Genomic DNA, 15,920 nt, shown 5'->3' on the forward strand with positions numbered 1-15,920 from the left:
GATGTTAAAGTTTGGGGTGGGTACCCTTCCTCAGGACTGAGGAGGTAGCCAGTGGAATTTGTTGAGGGGTAACAGTGAGACGAGGGTAGGTAGGTGATAGGTGGAGCCAGTGGGGATGATGGGGCCAGGTGGATGGAGAGGGAGAGATGGTGTTGGGAGACAGGAGCTGAGTAATGAGTAGGGACAGGTGGGGAATGAGTACAAAAGGGGGCAAATAGTTAAATAAAGAGAAAGGGAGAGGCAGAAGCTAAAAGGTGAAAGGACAGAAAGGTGAATAATGAAACCAGTTAAGGGAGCGAGGAGGGAGGAGGAGTTGGGAGAATTTCACATCATTCTGAAGGCTGAAACTCAGGACCTCTCCAGCAGTTCGAAATGGGACAAGTGAGCAGGGCTTTGGGCTGTCACGAATTGTACTCAGTTACACTCTCTAAGCTCATGGCTGTCAGCTCTTTCAGTGCTGATTAGCCAGGGGAACCAATCCTTGCCTAACAACCAGAGCACGAACGAGTCAGGAGCAACGACAGGTGAATGGCCAACCTTGGAGATCTGTAGTGTGAAGTGAGTTGTGAAAAAGTAGTTCTCTGTACAGAGTTTATGGCCACAAGACCATAATGCATAGGAGCAGAATTAGGCCATCTGGCCCATCGAGTCTGTTCTGTCATTCAATCATGGCTGATCCTTTTTCTCTCCTCCTCAACCCCAGTTCCTGGCCTTCACCCCGTAACCTTGGACACCATGTCCAATCAATCTCTGCCTTTAATACACCCAACGGCCTGTCCTCCACAGCTGCATGTGGCAACAAATTCCACAAATTCACCACCCTCTGGCTAAAGAAATTTCTCTGCATCTCTGCTTTGAATGGAAGCCCCTCTATCCTGAGGCTGTGCTCTCTTGTCCTAGACTCTCCCACCATGGGAAACATCCTTTCCACATCTACTCTGTCTAGGCCTTTCAACATTCAAGAGGTTTCAATGAGATCCCCCTCATCTCTCTAAATTCCAGCGAGTACAGACCCAGAGCCATCAAACATTCCTTATTTGATATCCCTTTCATTCCTGGAAACATCCTTGTGAACCTCCTCTGGACCCTCTCCAATGCCAGCACATCTTTTCTAAGATGAGGGGCCCAAAACTGTTCACAATACTCAAGGTGAGGCCTCACCAGTGCCTTATAAAGTCTCAACATCACATCCCTGCTCTTGTATTCTAGACCTCTTGAAATGAATGCTAACATGGCATTTGCCTTCCCCACTACCGACTCAACCTGCAAGTTAATCTTTAGGGTGTTCTGCACAAGGACTCCCAAGTCCCTTTGCATCTCAGATTTTTGGATTTTCTCCCCATTTAGATAATAGTCTGCACATTTATTTCTATTACCAAAATGCAAGACCATTCATTTTCCAACATTATATTTCATTTGCCACTTTCTTGTCCATTCTCTTAATCTGTCTAAGCCCTCCTGCATCTTACCTGTTTCCTCAACACTACCTGCCCCTCCCCAGTTTTGGTATCATCTGCAAACTTGGCAACAAAGCCATCTATTTCATCATCTAAATCATTTATATACAGCACAAAAAGAAGTGGTTCCAACACCGACCCCTGCAGAACACCACTAGTCACTAGTGCCCAACCAGACAAGGATTCTTTTAATCCCACTCACTGCCTTCTTCCAAACAGCCAATGCTCTAACCATGTTATTAACTTTCCTGTAATACCACGGGCTCTTAACTTGGTAAGGAGCCTCATGTGTGACATCTTGTTACAGGCCTTCTGAAAGTCCAAATATATAACATCCACTGCATCCTCTTTATTTATCCCATTAGTAATTTCCTTAAAGAATTCCAACAGATTTGTCAGGCACGATTTTCCTTAAGGAAACCATGCTGACTTTGTCCTATCTTTACCTGTATAATCAAATACTCCATCACTTCGTCCTTAACACTAGACTCTAACATCTTCCCAAAAGCTGAGATCAGACTAACTGGTCTATAATTTCCTTTCTGCTGCCTCCCTCCTTTCTTAAAGAGTGGGCTGACATTTGCAATTCTCCAGGCCTCTGGCCAGAGTCCAATGATTTCTGAAAGATCATTTCTAATGCTGCCACAATCTCTAACGCTACCTCTTTCAGAAACCTCGGGAGCAGTTCATCTGGCCTGGGTGACTTGTGTACTTTCTGGTCTCTTAGCTTTTTGAGCACCTTCTCCCTTGTAATAGTAACTGCACTCTCAGGGTCACAGTGCAAATTGACAGGGTGATTAATGGACAAATCACTCAGGGTCACAGTGCAAATTGACAGGGTGATTAATGGACAGATCACTCAGGGTCACAGTGCAAATTGACAGGGTGATTAATGGACAGATCACTCAGGGTCACAGTGCAAATTGGCAGTGATTAATGGACAGATCCCTCAGGGTCACAGTGCAAATTGACAGGGTGATTAATGGACAGATCCCTCAGGGTCACAGTGCAAATTGGCAGTGATTAATTGACAGATCCCTCAGGGTCACAGTGCAAATTGGCAGGGTGATTAATGGACAGATCCCTCAGGGTCACAGAGCAAATTGACAGAGTCATTAATGGACAGATCCCTCAGGGTCACAGTGCAAATTGACAGGGTGATTAATCGACAGATCACTCAGGGTCACAGTGCAAATTGGCAGGGTGATTAATGGACAGATCCCTCAGGGTCACAGAGCAAATTGACAGAGTCATTAATGGACAGATCCCTCAGGGTCACAGTGCAAATTGACAGGGTGATTAATCGACAGATCCCTCAGGATCACAGTGCAAATTGACAGAGTGATTAATGGACAGATCCCTCAGGGTCACAGAGCAAATTGACAGAGTCATTAATGGACAGATCCCTCAGGGTCACAGTGCAAATTGACAGGGTGATTAATCGACAGATCCCTCAGGATCACAGTGCAAATTGACAGAGTGATTAATGGACAGATCCCTCAGGGTCACAGTGCAAATTGGCAGTGATTAATTGACAGATCCCTCAGGGTCACAGTGCAAATTGACAGGGTGATTAATGGACAGATCCCTCAGGGTCACAGTGCAAATTGGCAGTGATTAATGGACAGATCCCTCAGGGTCACAGTGCAAATTGACAGGGTGATTAATCAACAGATCCCTCAGGGTCACAGTGCAAATTGACAGGGTGATTAATGGACAGATCCCTCAGGGTCACAGTGCAAATTGGCAGTGATTAATTGACAGATCCCTCAGGGTCACAGTGCAAATTGACAGAGTGATTAATGGCAGATCCCTCAGGGTCACAGTGCAAATTAACACAGTGATTAATGGCAGATCCCTCAGGGCTGTGCAAATTGTCAGGGTGATTAAGAAGGTGTATGATCTGTTGGCTGATGGGGGATTGATTTCAAGAGACATAAGTTAGTGTTGCAGCTCTATAAAACCCTAGTTCAGCCACACTGGTCAATTCTAGTCGCTTCATTATCAGAAAGATGTGGAAACTTTAGAGAGGGTGCAGAGATTGCCCAGGATGATTCCAGGATTAGAGAGCATGTCGTATGAGGATAGTTTGATGAAGCTAGGGTTTTTCCTTTGGAGCGAATGAGGATGAGAGGTGACTTCATAGAGATGTGCACAATGATAAGAGGCACAGATCGAGTGGACAACCAGAGACTTTTCCTAGGTAGTATACTCCATACACTGTTAAGAAGTGGCTGAGGGCGCTGGATGCAGTAATCATCAGCTAAGTAACAGAAAGCGTCATTTTCAGAGCTATCAAGTGATGCCTCATCTCCATTAGCATGTTCTCTGATTCTTAGTTTTAATTCGTGGTTCAAACATAGGCTAAGGAATTGCACCGCCTTTCACATTGGGTTGTACTGGTGCAATCAGTGGAAGTCACGGGGAAAATAGCCCATTGGCAGAAAGCATACCTTCTGTCATAACTGTCATCTATAGGAGGGATGATTGATCAGTTCGTGGCCTAAGGTAGAAGGGGTCAATTTTAGAAATCCTAGCACATTTACTTTTCAACACAGTCCCCTCCTACATGTACACACTTAGTCCAGCGGTCGTGGAGCATACGGATCCCTTCTTCGTAGAAGTGGTTCGTAGCAGGGGTGATTGATAAGTTCGTGGCCTAAGGTAGAAGGAGATGAGTTATTAACTTCAAACTTTCTGCATTATCACTCAAAGAGTTGAACTGCATGTGCATGTAACAAGAGCTGTATAACTCATTTCCAAGTGGTCCACAGCAGGGGTGATTGATAAGTTCGTGACGGTAGAAGGAGATGAGTTATACAGCTCTCGCTACATGCTCGTGCAGTTCAACTCTTTGAGTGAAAATGCAGAAAGTTTGAAGCTAATAACTCATCTCCTTCTACCTTAGGCCACGAACTTATCAATCACCCTGTGTGTGTGAATGAGTGTGTGTATGTTTCTGTGTGTATGTATGTGTGTGTCTGTGTATATATATATATGTGTGTGTGTGTGTGTGTGTGTGTGTGTGTGTGTGTGTATGTGTGTGTGTGTGTGTGTGTGTGTGTGTGTATATATATGTGTGTGTGTGTGTGTGTGTGTATGTGTGTGTGTGTGTATGTATGTGTGTGTGTATATATATGTGTGTGTGTGTGTGTGTGTGTGTGTGTGTGTGTGTGTGTGTGTGTGTGTAGTATATATATGTGTGTGTGTGTGTGTGTGTGTGTGTGTGTAGTATATTTCATCTACACTGACTTGGCCAGCTCCACTAATTGAAGTAAGACAGTAACAGTCACGTCTGCCTGTGGGACTCACACATCCGGCAAAGGGAGATATTGCTGATACTTCAGTTCACTGCAACAACACTGGCACCCTGATCCCACCCCTAACCTCAGGCTGGACTGCGGTGACCCCGACAGAAAGACCTAGCAGCCACTACCTGCCTCACCTATCAAACAATGCACACATCCAGGGCTTGGAACAGGGGTACGAAAGCTCGGCAGCCATTGACAGGCTCTCCCTCCAGACCCAGATAACACGGCGAGGCAGAGTTGCTTGGCTTGCTCATGTCACATGTCTGTCCCCTGGGTTGTGGTCAGTTCGGTAACAGGCCCAGTGTGAGTGAGTGAAACAGGCTGTTGTGTGTGCAATTACACACCGGAGGCTGGAGCAACTCAACGGGTAAGGCAGCGTCTCTGGAGGGAAGCGGAGTGTTCATATTTTGGGCCCAGACCCTTCATCTGGACCACAGATAGACACGTCTTGATGTCCACTGACAGCATGAGATCATCCCTGTTCATATAGCCTTCTGCCATTGGCCAGATTACATGCTTTTGAAAGCTGTCCCTCCTTTGGCTACACCAATAACACCCTGTTCAAATGCGCCCCCGCCCCCCATTCAGGTGGCCTACACTATTAGCTACACCAGGCTGACGTATGACGGGATCCAGTTTAACTGAGTCGGCCATCCCCGACAGAGAAGGTACTGCTGTCTGCACTGAGGGTGGGAGTGTTCTGCTGCACACCCAGGATGATCTTCTCTGATGAAATCAATCTTCCTTCCACTACAGCAGCTTCTGACCGAAAATAGCATGGTAGCCATGGCAACACGGTGGCAGACATGGCACCTGTTGACACGAGGTGCTGGCTGGTGCTCGGGAGACACCAGACCGGCCTGCTGTCTGTGCTTGTGAAGGGAAAAAACAGCCTGTGAGGTGGCTGCTGCCTTTCACTTGTGGGATGTGCTCCCGCTCCTGTAGCCGAGTTGTGACTTCCTGCTCTGTCAGTCAGGATGTGATGCGCAAGTGGCTCGAAGTAATGACTTTCTCTGTTTCTCCCTCCCCTCTCCCTGCTGCAGTCACGTGGACACCAAGGAGCTCTGTGGTAAGTTGAGCAACGCTGCTGTCTCCTCTGTCAAATCGCCCCGGCGTGCAGTTTACGTCTGCGGGGTCCATCTCTCAGCAGGTTGTGCAGTCAGAGAACAACACTCCTGGGTACAGCTTCCTGCCTCCACTCTCACGTGCCCAACAGGGAGTTTGTTGTCAGGTTTATTGTTGTGGGCACACGTACCGAGGGTAATATTGCCATGAAAATCAGCTGGATGCAGCTCATTACAGTCCATTACAAACATTACCAACAGCAACAACACGGCCCATTACAAACATTACCAATGGCAACAACATGGTCCATTAAAAACATTACCAACGGCAACAACACAGTCCATTACAAACATTACCAACGGCAACAACACAGTCCATTACAAACATTACCAACGGCAACAACACAGTCCATTACAAACATTACCAACAGCATCTAAAGTTAACATAACTTAAATGACATAATAAAAAATGACATTACCACATTAGTGCAAGGATCTGCTGAGCCAGGATTAGGGTTTTCAGGTCATGGTGGCAGTGGAGAAACAGCTGTTGTTGCACTTTGAGATGGAAACCAGGGAGGCAGGATTGAGAAAAGGTCATTTCCTAGCTGATGAGAATACTTAACGACGGATGTCACCTCCTGAGATATCGACTGGTAGATGTCCTCAATAGTGTGAAGATCTGTACCCAGGCAATGGATGAATCTGCACTCATTGTAGCCTCTGCATTGGAGTTTCCATGACATCGTCTGTGATCCTGCCAACAGCAGTGGTGCCATTGGCGAAAATGTAGGTTGTGCTGGAGCTGTGCACAGCGACATGCCTTTGCTCTCTCAGCTGCCTTCCTCATGGCAGGGTCTTGTGGGGTGCTGAGGCACCAAGCCGCTCTCTTGTTTTATCCCACTAGCATGGTAGGAGGTCATGGGAGAGGAGACCACCTCCTTAACTCCCCAGCCCATGAGGGACTTCCTACCTCTTGGTGGACCACGGGTGACAAGACCCTGAGGACCACGAGGCTAAGTGTAGTCAGCACAGCAGAGCAGGCCCTGCCTGGCCTATTCCCAGTGAGCACCCAGCCTAAGACTGAGGCTCATGTGCCATGCGGGAGGAGCACCAGAGGGAGGCGATGGGTAGGCAAAGGAGATAAGATGAGAGAAGGAAAAGGGAGTGGGGAATGGTGAAGGAGAGGAGAGGGGGGCATTACTGGAAGTTCGAAAAATTGATGTTCATTCCATCAGGTTGGAGGCTACCCAGACAGAATATAAAGTGTTATTCCTCCAACCTGAGTGTGGCCTCATCATGGTAGTAGAGGAGGCTGTGAGTTGACATATCGGAATGGGAATGGGAAGTGGAATTAAAACGGGTGGCCACTGGGAGATCCTGCTTCTTCTGGCGAGCACCTACACTCTGTTGGCTACCCTCAGGCTGGAGGAACAACACCTTGTACTCCGTCTGGGTAGCCTCTAACCTGGTGGCATGAATGTCGATTTCTCAAACTTCTGGTAATGGCCTCTCCCTTCCTTCACCATTCCTCATCCCATTTTCTCTTTTTCACCTTATCTTCTTGTCTGCCCATAGCCTCCTTTTGGGGCTGCTCCCTCTTTTTCTTTCTTCCATGGCTTTCTGTCCTCTTCTATCAGACTCCCGTTCTCCAGCTCTGTACCTCTTTCACCAATAAATCCCAGCTATTTACTTCACCCTTCTCCTCTGGGTTTCACCTATCACCTCTCTCCCCTTCCCTGAATTTTCAATCTACTCATCTTTTTTTCTCCAGACCTGCTGAAGGGTCTCGGCCCAAGACGTTGACTGTACTCTTTTCTGTAGATGCTGCCTGGCCTGCTGAGTTCCTCAAACAGTTTGTGCGTGTTGCCATCTAATCTACTCACGATCCCAGCGTATCTGGCTGTCATAACGGTTAAACACCTTGAATGTTTCTGATATTGACAGTTGTTTAAAACAATCATGACTGTGAGATGATGACCTTCAACAATCACAACCACTATGAGTCTAAAATGTAATAATTATTTACTGTTCTTTAACTGTGAAGTTTAAGATATTTAAAAGAAAAGATTTAAGGAAACAAGTTTAGAAAAATTTAAGTTAATAAATAACCGTCTGTCCTTTGGAGGTCATTGCCTAGATTAAATCAGTGGGGAAGCAGTAGGTGTAATGAAGGTTTTTGGGGAAAACACTCCATTTTAGTTGCAGTCAGATCTTAGGCAAAGGGAAACACTTGTTGCCGGAATTCAATAATCCCAGTCCCGGGATATCACTGCAATATTTCCCCAGGACTCCATACTGTACTCAGCTGTCCAAATCAATGAGCTTCCTTTCATCTAGAGGGCCGAGTGGCAGAGTGGCCAGGTTCAGTTTTAACCTCTGCAACAAATGAAGCAGTCCACATCCGCACGCTGCTGGCCTTAGACAGTATGTGTGACACATCAGAGTCATATTACAGATATGCAAGGCAGTGACCACTTGCTACAAGAAGGACTCCTGTCCTCAACATTCAGTGCATTATCATCACAGTGTGCCCCACTATTAGTGCCGTCCAGATCAGAAATGACCGGAACATCAAATGGATTAACCCTGCAATGTGCCCTCCGGGCAATGGGCCCAGTTGCTAATAGGCCCCGCTGTTTATGGGTCCCATGATACAGGACCTCCGGCCCTCCTAGGTTAGATCTTCACTCCCGCTAGCCACCACTCTGTACTGCAGCAGCATCAAGTCTCACACTGAACCACTGACCCCAAAACCCACCTGAGAGCCAGGGCAGGGGGTAAGGTAAGCCTCAGTAACCCCTCAGCTGTGACTCTTCTGCCAAGATTCCTCACCGATGCCCCTCAGTAGTGATCCCTCAGCCATGAATCATCAGGACATGATCCCCATGTAACATCCATGTGTGAGAAGATTCCTGCATTGGGAAAACAGGGCACCCAAGGCACGTAAAACACAGGGCAACCCACCACACAGGAAGGGGATGGATTGTCAGACATTCAGTTTACCATTGGATTTAGGGACAGTGCAGGAAGAGAGTGCTGAGGGGGGAAGATGGATGTGAGCAGTGTGAGAGAGCACAGGGTGCTCTGTTCCTGAGGGGGAAGATGGAGTGTGAGGCAGCACAGCGTCCCCTGTTGCTGAGGGGGGAAGATGGTGAGGAGTGTGAGAGAGCACGGGGTCCCCTGTTCTTGTCCCCGGGTTATGTGTTCATTGTTGCAGCCTCAGTGTGTTCGATGTTGGGTAGAGCCACAGAGAGTTACAGCAGAGAAACAGGGTTTTTGGCCATTGTCTGTGTCCACCCATTGACAACAAACACATTTGATGCATGGATTTTCCTTTATTTTGAGGAAAATACTCCCCACAGACCTCAGACCTTACCCCCTGCCCTAGCTCTCAGGTGGGTTTTGGGGTCAGTGGTTCAGTGTGAGACTTGATGCTGCTGCAGTACAGAGTGGTGGCTAGCGGGAGTGAAGATCTAACCTAGGAGGGCCAGAGGTCCTGTATCACGGGACCCATAAACAGCGGGGCCTATTCCTTCTGCACTCAAGGAAGCCGTGCCTCCCAGTTACACCCTCATGACCAATCAGTTTTCTAATCTGTCCAAGTCTGGAATGTGTGAGGAAACCGGGTCACTCAGAGGGAACTCACATGGTCTAGGGGGAATGTACAAATTCTTTACAGACTGTGGCAGACCTGAACCTGGGGTGCTGGTGTTGTAGCTGCATTATGATGGCCACTACCCCACCGTGATGCCCAAACATTCCAATCAACCTACCCCCCCACCCCAGATTCGACTTTTACCCACACCCGAAGGAATTGCAGAGGAAAATTAAGCTGCAGCCTGAACAGATCTTTGGAACATCATTGAAAACAGAGACAACCACAGGGACTCCACAGGAAGCACGAGGCGCGGATTTCGCCCGGGTCCCTGCTGTTGTAATGGGGCAGCTCCACTTGCTGTGCCTCCATGCCTTCCTTTGGATGAAGCTCATTTGGTTGTGATAATGAAGGTGGGACAGTGCTAATCTATGCCATGCTTTCCCTCTCTCCAGATTACTTTGCCTCCCACATGGGGGATTACGAAGATGTCCTGGCCGGGTTGGAGACCCTGAACCTTTCAATTCTGAAAGCCATGGACTACACCAAGAAGGTGAGCCTGACTGGGAGGGGTGTCTTGGGTAACCCCACCTTCTGCTCTTAACAGGTCTGGCCCGCTGCGGGCACAGCACCTTCTCCTGCAGCATTGGTGAAGCTGGGACTGAAACTGCATGGTAGGGTTGGAGTGTAGTTAGACAAACACACACTATACCTCTAGTTCAGCGAGGTGTTACAGGTTAGCACACTGATTGTGGGCGGGACGGAAAAGATCTGTAGTCACGTCTGTCTTTTCTGCTCTTCATATTTGCTTCTGTTTCCTTTTATTTCTTCCTCCTTATCTTTTACCCCTCTCATTCCTCCTGCCCCACCCATTTTCTTGCTCATTCTCTCTCTCTTGCCCCCTCTCTCTGTCTGTCTGTCTCTCTCTCGCCCCATCATTCTCTCCGTCTCTCTCCGTCTCTGTGCTATGTCTCTCTCTCTCAAGCAGTATTGAAAAGGTGAAAAGCTGCTGGTGATAAGTAGGGGAAAGGTTTAGGGTCACAAACACAAGGAAGTCTGCAGATGTTGCTGGAAGTCCAAGGCAAAATGCAGAAAGTTCTGGAGGAACTCAGCAGGCCAGGCAGCAACTATGGCAATAAAAAAAAAGTCAATGTTTTGGACCAAGATGCTTCATCAGGGCTCTAGCGAGTCCATCAGGAAAGGTTTATAGGGAGAGGGGAACAATTGAAAAACAACCTGAGAGCAAACTTTTTCACACAGGGTTGTATTGATCTGCCAGAGGAATTGCTAGAGGCAGATATGAGTATAGCATTTAAGAGACATCTGAATAGGTTCATGGATATGGATGGGGGGATATGGACAAAATGGTAGTTTCTCAGGTAGGAACCTTGATTATCGCAGACAAGTTGGGGTGAAGAATCTCTGACTTGGCTGTGTAACTCCATGACTTTATGAATGTGTATCAGTTGAAAGTGGGAGATGTGTTGAGAGAAGGAGGGGATGTCGTGTTGAGAGAGTGTGAGGTGTTGAGCAGGGAGGAACTATTGAGGAAGATGTTGGTATTGAGGGAGGGGAAGAACTGCAAAGGGTGTGGGAGAAGGGCTGAGGGAAGGAAAGAATGAATATGGGTAGAATTAGAGGGAGGCGTAAAACTGTTGAAGGGGGGATATGTTGAGGGAGCTGAGTGACACTGAGAAAGGGAATTCTGTTGGTGGAAGTAAAGGTGTGGTGATGGAGGGGTGGGAAGTGGTGATGTGTTGAGGGAGGTACGAGTGTTAGGAAGGGAAGTATGAGTGAGGAGGAGGTGATGGAGGGGTGGGAAGTGGTGATGTGTTGAGGGAGGTACGAGTGTTAGGAAGGGAAGTATGAGTGAGGAGGAGGTGAGGGAGTGGAACTTGTTATGTGTATAGGGGAGATATTGAGGGTAGGTGAGGCATGGTGAGGGGCTGTTGAATGTATTGAGAGAGGCAGAGGGCTGCTGAAGGAGAAGAAATGTTAAGGACAGGGGAAGTGTGTTGAGGGAGGGGAGATGTGTGGTGTTTGGGGTAGATGTCAAGATGTTATGAGGGGAAGAGGAAGTGATGAGAGCATTTGAGTGGCCAAGGGAGGAGGAAACGTTGATGACAGGGGTGAAGCTGATGTAAAGGGAAATGCAATGAGCGAGAGGGTGTTCAGGGAGGGGAATGTAGGTGTTGAGGAAGGAGGAATGTGTTGAGAAAGGTGGAGCGAGTAGTGAGAGAGAAGGAGGTGTTGAGGGTTAGTTTGGTATTGAGGAATGGGAATGTGTAGGAGGGGGAGATTTTGAGGGGGAGTAGTGTTGAGTGAGTGTGAGGTTGTTGATGAAGGAGGAGGTGAGAAAAGGTTTGGTACTGAGAAAGGAGGTAGGTGTTGAGGGAGGGTATTGAGAAAAGGGATAGGTGTTGAGGGAGAAGAGAGGTGCTAATGAGGGGAGAGGTGGATAGATTACCTCAAACCTTATGTAAGTGATTTCTTGATCCCATTTATCTTTAAGCTTTAACACAAGGTTCACTACTGTTCTGTGAAGTGTTAATATTTCTCACTTTCGTAGACAATAAAATCCAGATGGTTATTGTTTTAATATTATTTCTCACTGACACTCAGCTTTTGAATAATGTGTTAATAAAATTCAAGCGAGGAAGGAAGTTCATCACAGCCAGCTCATTACTGAGACTGGTGACATGATATAAATACGTACGTCCTGGGACTCACTGCTGGTGGGCTGACCTCAATTTGTCTGTCTCTCTCTGTCCTGCCTAATGTGGGGAAAATGTCCACACAACTGCCCCGTAGTTCCAAATAAACACATCTTCTATGACCCACACTGTTCCAGTGAGGCTAACTAGAAGATTTACCAACAACCTTCATTTTGCAAATTGCAGTCTTCTAAACTGATACTGAATTCAACAATTTCAGCAAACTGATTTCCCTCCCATCCCTCAACAAACCTCTTGTCCTTCAATATCCCTCCCCTCTCTTAACATTTCCCACCTCAACACCTTCCCAGCACTTCCCCTCCCTCAACAATTCCCCCCTCCATCAACACTTCCCTCTCCCTCAACACTTACACCTTCTTCAGCACCATATACTTATCCAAACTTAAATGGTGAAATCAAGCCTGTAATTCACCACATCCACATTCCACATTCTCACCAACATCCCAGTGAACAAGTTCCACCTCATGTTTCCCTGAAGCATTTTGCCCTTCACCCTTAACCCACAACTTCTAGGTCTAGTCTTATCCAACCTGAGTGGAAGAAGCCTGCTCCCATTTACCCTATCTTTACCACTCTATATTCCCAGATCCCTCTGTTCTGTCCCTATCCTGTACTGTGCAAGTTCTACCCTGGTTTGTACTCCCATAGTGAAACACCTTGTAGTTATATGCTTTACATTTCATCTGACATTTTTCAGATCATTCTTCCTGCTGGTCCAAACCTCACTGCGAGCCGACCACTACACCATCAATCTTGGTGTCATCCATATATTTGCTTAACCACATTATCCAGATCATTAATATGGATGATAAGCAACAACAGATCCGGCAATGATCCTTGCAGAAAAACATTAGTCTCAGGCCTCCAGTAAGAGAGGCAACCATCTACTACCATTATTTGGCTTCTCTCACAAAGCCAATGTTGAATCCAATTTACTACCTCATTCTGAATGCCAAGTGACTGAATCTTCTTGAACAGCCTCCCATGTGGGACCTTGCTAAAGTTCTTTAGACAACATCCACTGCCTTACCTTCATCAGCTTTCCTGGTAACCTCTTCGAGAAACTCTATAAAATTGGTTAGCCACGACCTATCACACACAAAGCAATTGTTGACTATCCTTAATCAGATCCCTATCTATTCAAATACTTATATATCCAGTCTCTTAGAATACATTCCAGTAGCTGAACCATGACTGATGTCAGGCTCACTGGCCAGTAATTCCCCTGCTCATTCATAGGGCCTTTCTTGAACAACAGACAGCAACATTTTCTCAGTGGGACGCAATCATCACGAGCAGCCGTTTGTTTCTGAGGCAAAGCAAAGTTTAAAAAGAGCTTGGGAACCTTCAGAAATTTTTGGCAGATTGCAATCATAACCATCTATTAAGCATTTGGCAATTGCCAATAAAAAGAAGGTGAAGTGTAAGCAGAAAACCATTGTTGGGGTGGGCAAGTGATTGGGTGGCTAGGCTTTGGCTTGACAGGTTTAGGTTAAGCCCAAGCTTTAATAAGAGTAGGCAGGATGGTTGTTAAGGCAGTGGAATGTTCCTCCTATAAGATGTGCGAACCTAACTATCTCACTGATGACTATATCTGTGGAAATTGCACACAATTTCAGCTCCTGACTGACAAAGAGAAGGAACTAGAGCAGGAGCTGCATGTACTCAGACCATCCAGGAGGCTGGAAACCTCATAGAAGAGACTCTTATGGAGATAGTCACCCCAGAGTGCAGGCTTCATATGGTTATGGTTGCCCATCCAGCAGTCAGCACAGGGTTCCCCTGTGGCCATTCCCCTCAGCAGCAAGTATACCTCCTTTGGATGCTGCTGGGGGTGGGGATGACCCATCATGGCACAGCAGCGGCAGTGACGTTGTAGTCAGCTCTGAGGATTAGCAGGGACGGGTAAAGTCAGGCAGAGTGATCGTGACAGGAGACTCAATAATGAGAGAAACGGACAGGACGTTCTGTGGCTGTGAAAGGGAAGCCAGGGAAAAGTACGGAAGAAATGTGGCAAATGTTCAGGAGATATTTGTGTGGAGTTCTGCAAAGGCAAGTTCCAATGAGACAGGGAAGTTATGGTAGGGTACAGGAACCGTGGTATACAAAGGCTGTAATAAATCTAGTCAAGAAGAAAAGAAAAGCTTACGAAAGGTTCAGAAAGCTAGGTAATATTAGAGATCTAGAAGATTACAAGGCTAACAGGAAGGAGCTTAAGAAGGAAATTAGGAGAGCCAGAAGGGGCCATGAGAAGGCCTTGCTGGACAGGATTAAGGAAAACCCCAAGGCATTCTATAAGTATGTAAAGAGCAAGAGAATAAGATGTGAAAGAATAGGACCTATCAAATGTGACAGTGGGAATGTGTGTATGGAACTGGAGGAAATAGCAGTAATGAATACTTTACTTCAGTATTCACTATGGAAAAGGATCTTGGTAATTGTAGTGATGACTTGCAGCGGACTGAAAAGCTTGAACATGTAGATAGTAAGAAAGAGGATGTGCTGGAGCTTTTGGAAAGCATTGAATTGGATAAGTAGCCAGAACCAGATGAGATGTACCCTAGGCTACTGTGGGAGGCGAGAGAGGAGATTGATGAGCCTCTGGCGATGATCTTTGCATCATTAATGTGGATGGGAGAGGTTCCAGAGGTTTGGAGAGTTGTGGATGTTTTTCCTTTATTCAAGAAAGGGAGTAGAGATAGCCCAGGAAATTATAGACCAGTGAGTCTTACTTCAGTGGTTGGTAAATTGATGGAGAAGATCCTGAGTGGCAGGATTTATGAACATTTGGAGAGGTATAATTAGGAATAGTCAGCATGGCTTTGTTAAGGATAGGTCGTGCCTTACGAGCCTGATTGAATTTTTTGAGGATATAACTAAACACATTGATGAAGGAAGAGCAGGAAATGTAGTGTATATGGATTTCAGCAAGGCATTTGATAAGGTACCCTATGCAAGGCTTATTGAGAAAGTAAGAAGGCATGGGATCCAAGGAGACATTGCTTTGTGGATCCAGAACTGGCTTGCCCACAGAAGGCAAAGAGTAGTTGTAGATGGGTCATATTCTGCATGGAGATCAGTGATCAGTGGTGTGCCTCAGGGATCTGTTCTGGGACCCTTACTCTTTGTGATTTTTATAAATGACCTGGATGAGGAAGTGGAGGGATGGGTTAGTAAGTTTTCTCTTGACACAAAGTTTGGAGGTGTTGTGGACAGTGTGGAGGGCTGTCAGAGGTTGCAGTGGGACACTGATAGGACACAAAACTGGGCTGCGAAGTGGCAGATGGAGTTCAACCCAGATAAGTGTGAGATGGTTCATTTTGGTACGTCAAATATGATGACAGAATATAGTATTAATGGTGAGACTCTTGGCAGTGTGGAGGATCAGAGGGATCTTGAGGTCCGAGTCCATAGGACGCTCAAAGCAACTGCGCAGGTTGACTCTGTGGTTAAGAAAGCATACAGTGTATTGGCCTTCATCAATCATGGAATTGAATTTAGGAGCCGAGAAATAATGTTGCAGCTACATAGGACCCTGGTCAGACCCCACTTGAAGTACTCTGTTCAGTTCTGGTAGCCTCACTACAGGAAGGATATGGAAAGCATAGAAAGGGTGCAGAGGAGATTTACAAGGATGTTGCCTGGATTGGGGAGAATGCATTATGAAATCAGGTTGAGTGAACTCAGCCTTTTCTCCTTGGAGGATAGAGGATGAGAGGTGTATAAGATGATAGGCAATGCTTGTGTGCATCGTC

The 15,920-nt window shown here is 46.6% G+C and overlaps 1 protein-coding gene across 1 annotated transcript in view; it reads left to right on the forward strand.

Moving 5' to 3' along the window:
• Positions 1-15,920, forward strand: part of necab2 (N-terminal EF-hand calcium binding protein 2) — a 101,069-nt gene that overhangs the window by 34,402 nt on the left and 50,747 nt on the right. Inside the window, exons 4-5 of the mRNA XM_063067336.1 lie at positions 5,812-5,837; positions 9,886-9,983. Coding sequence (XP_062923406.1) covers positions 5,812-5,837; positions 9,886-9,983 — 124 coding nt within the window. The remainder of the gene's footprint in view (positions 1-5,811; positions 5,838-9,885; positions 9,984-15,920) is intronic.

This window comes from Mobula hypostoma, chromosome 14 (genome assembly GCF_963921235.1).
Source record: "Mobula hypostoma chromosome 14, sMobHyp1.1, whole genome shotgun sequence".
Classification (NCBI taxonomy): Eukaryota; Metazoa; Chordata; class Chondrichthyes; order Myliobatiformes; family Myliobatidae; genus Mobula; species Mobula hypostoma.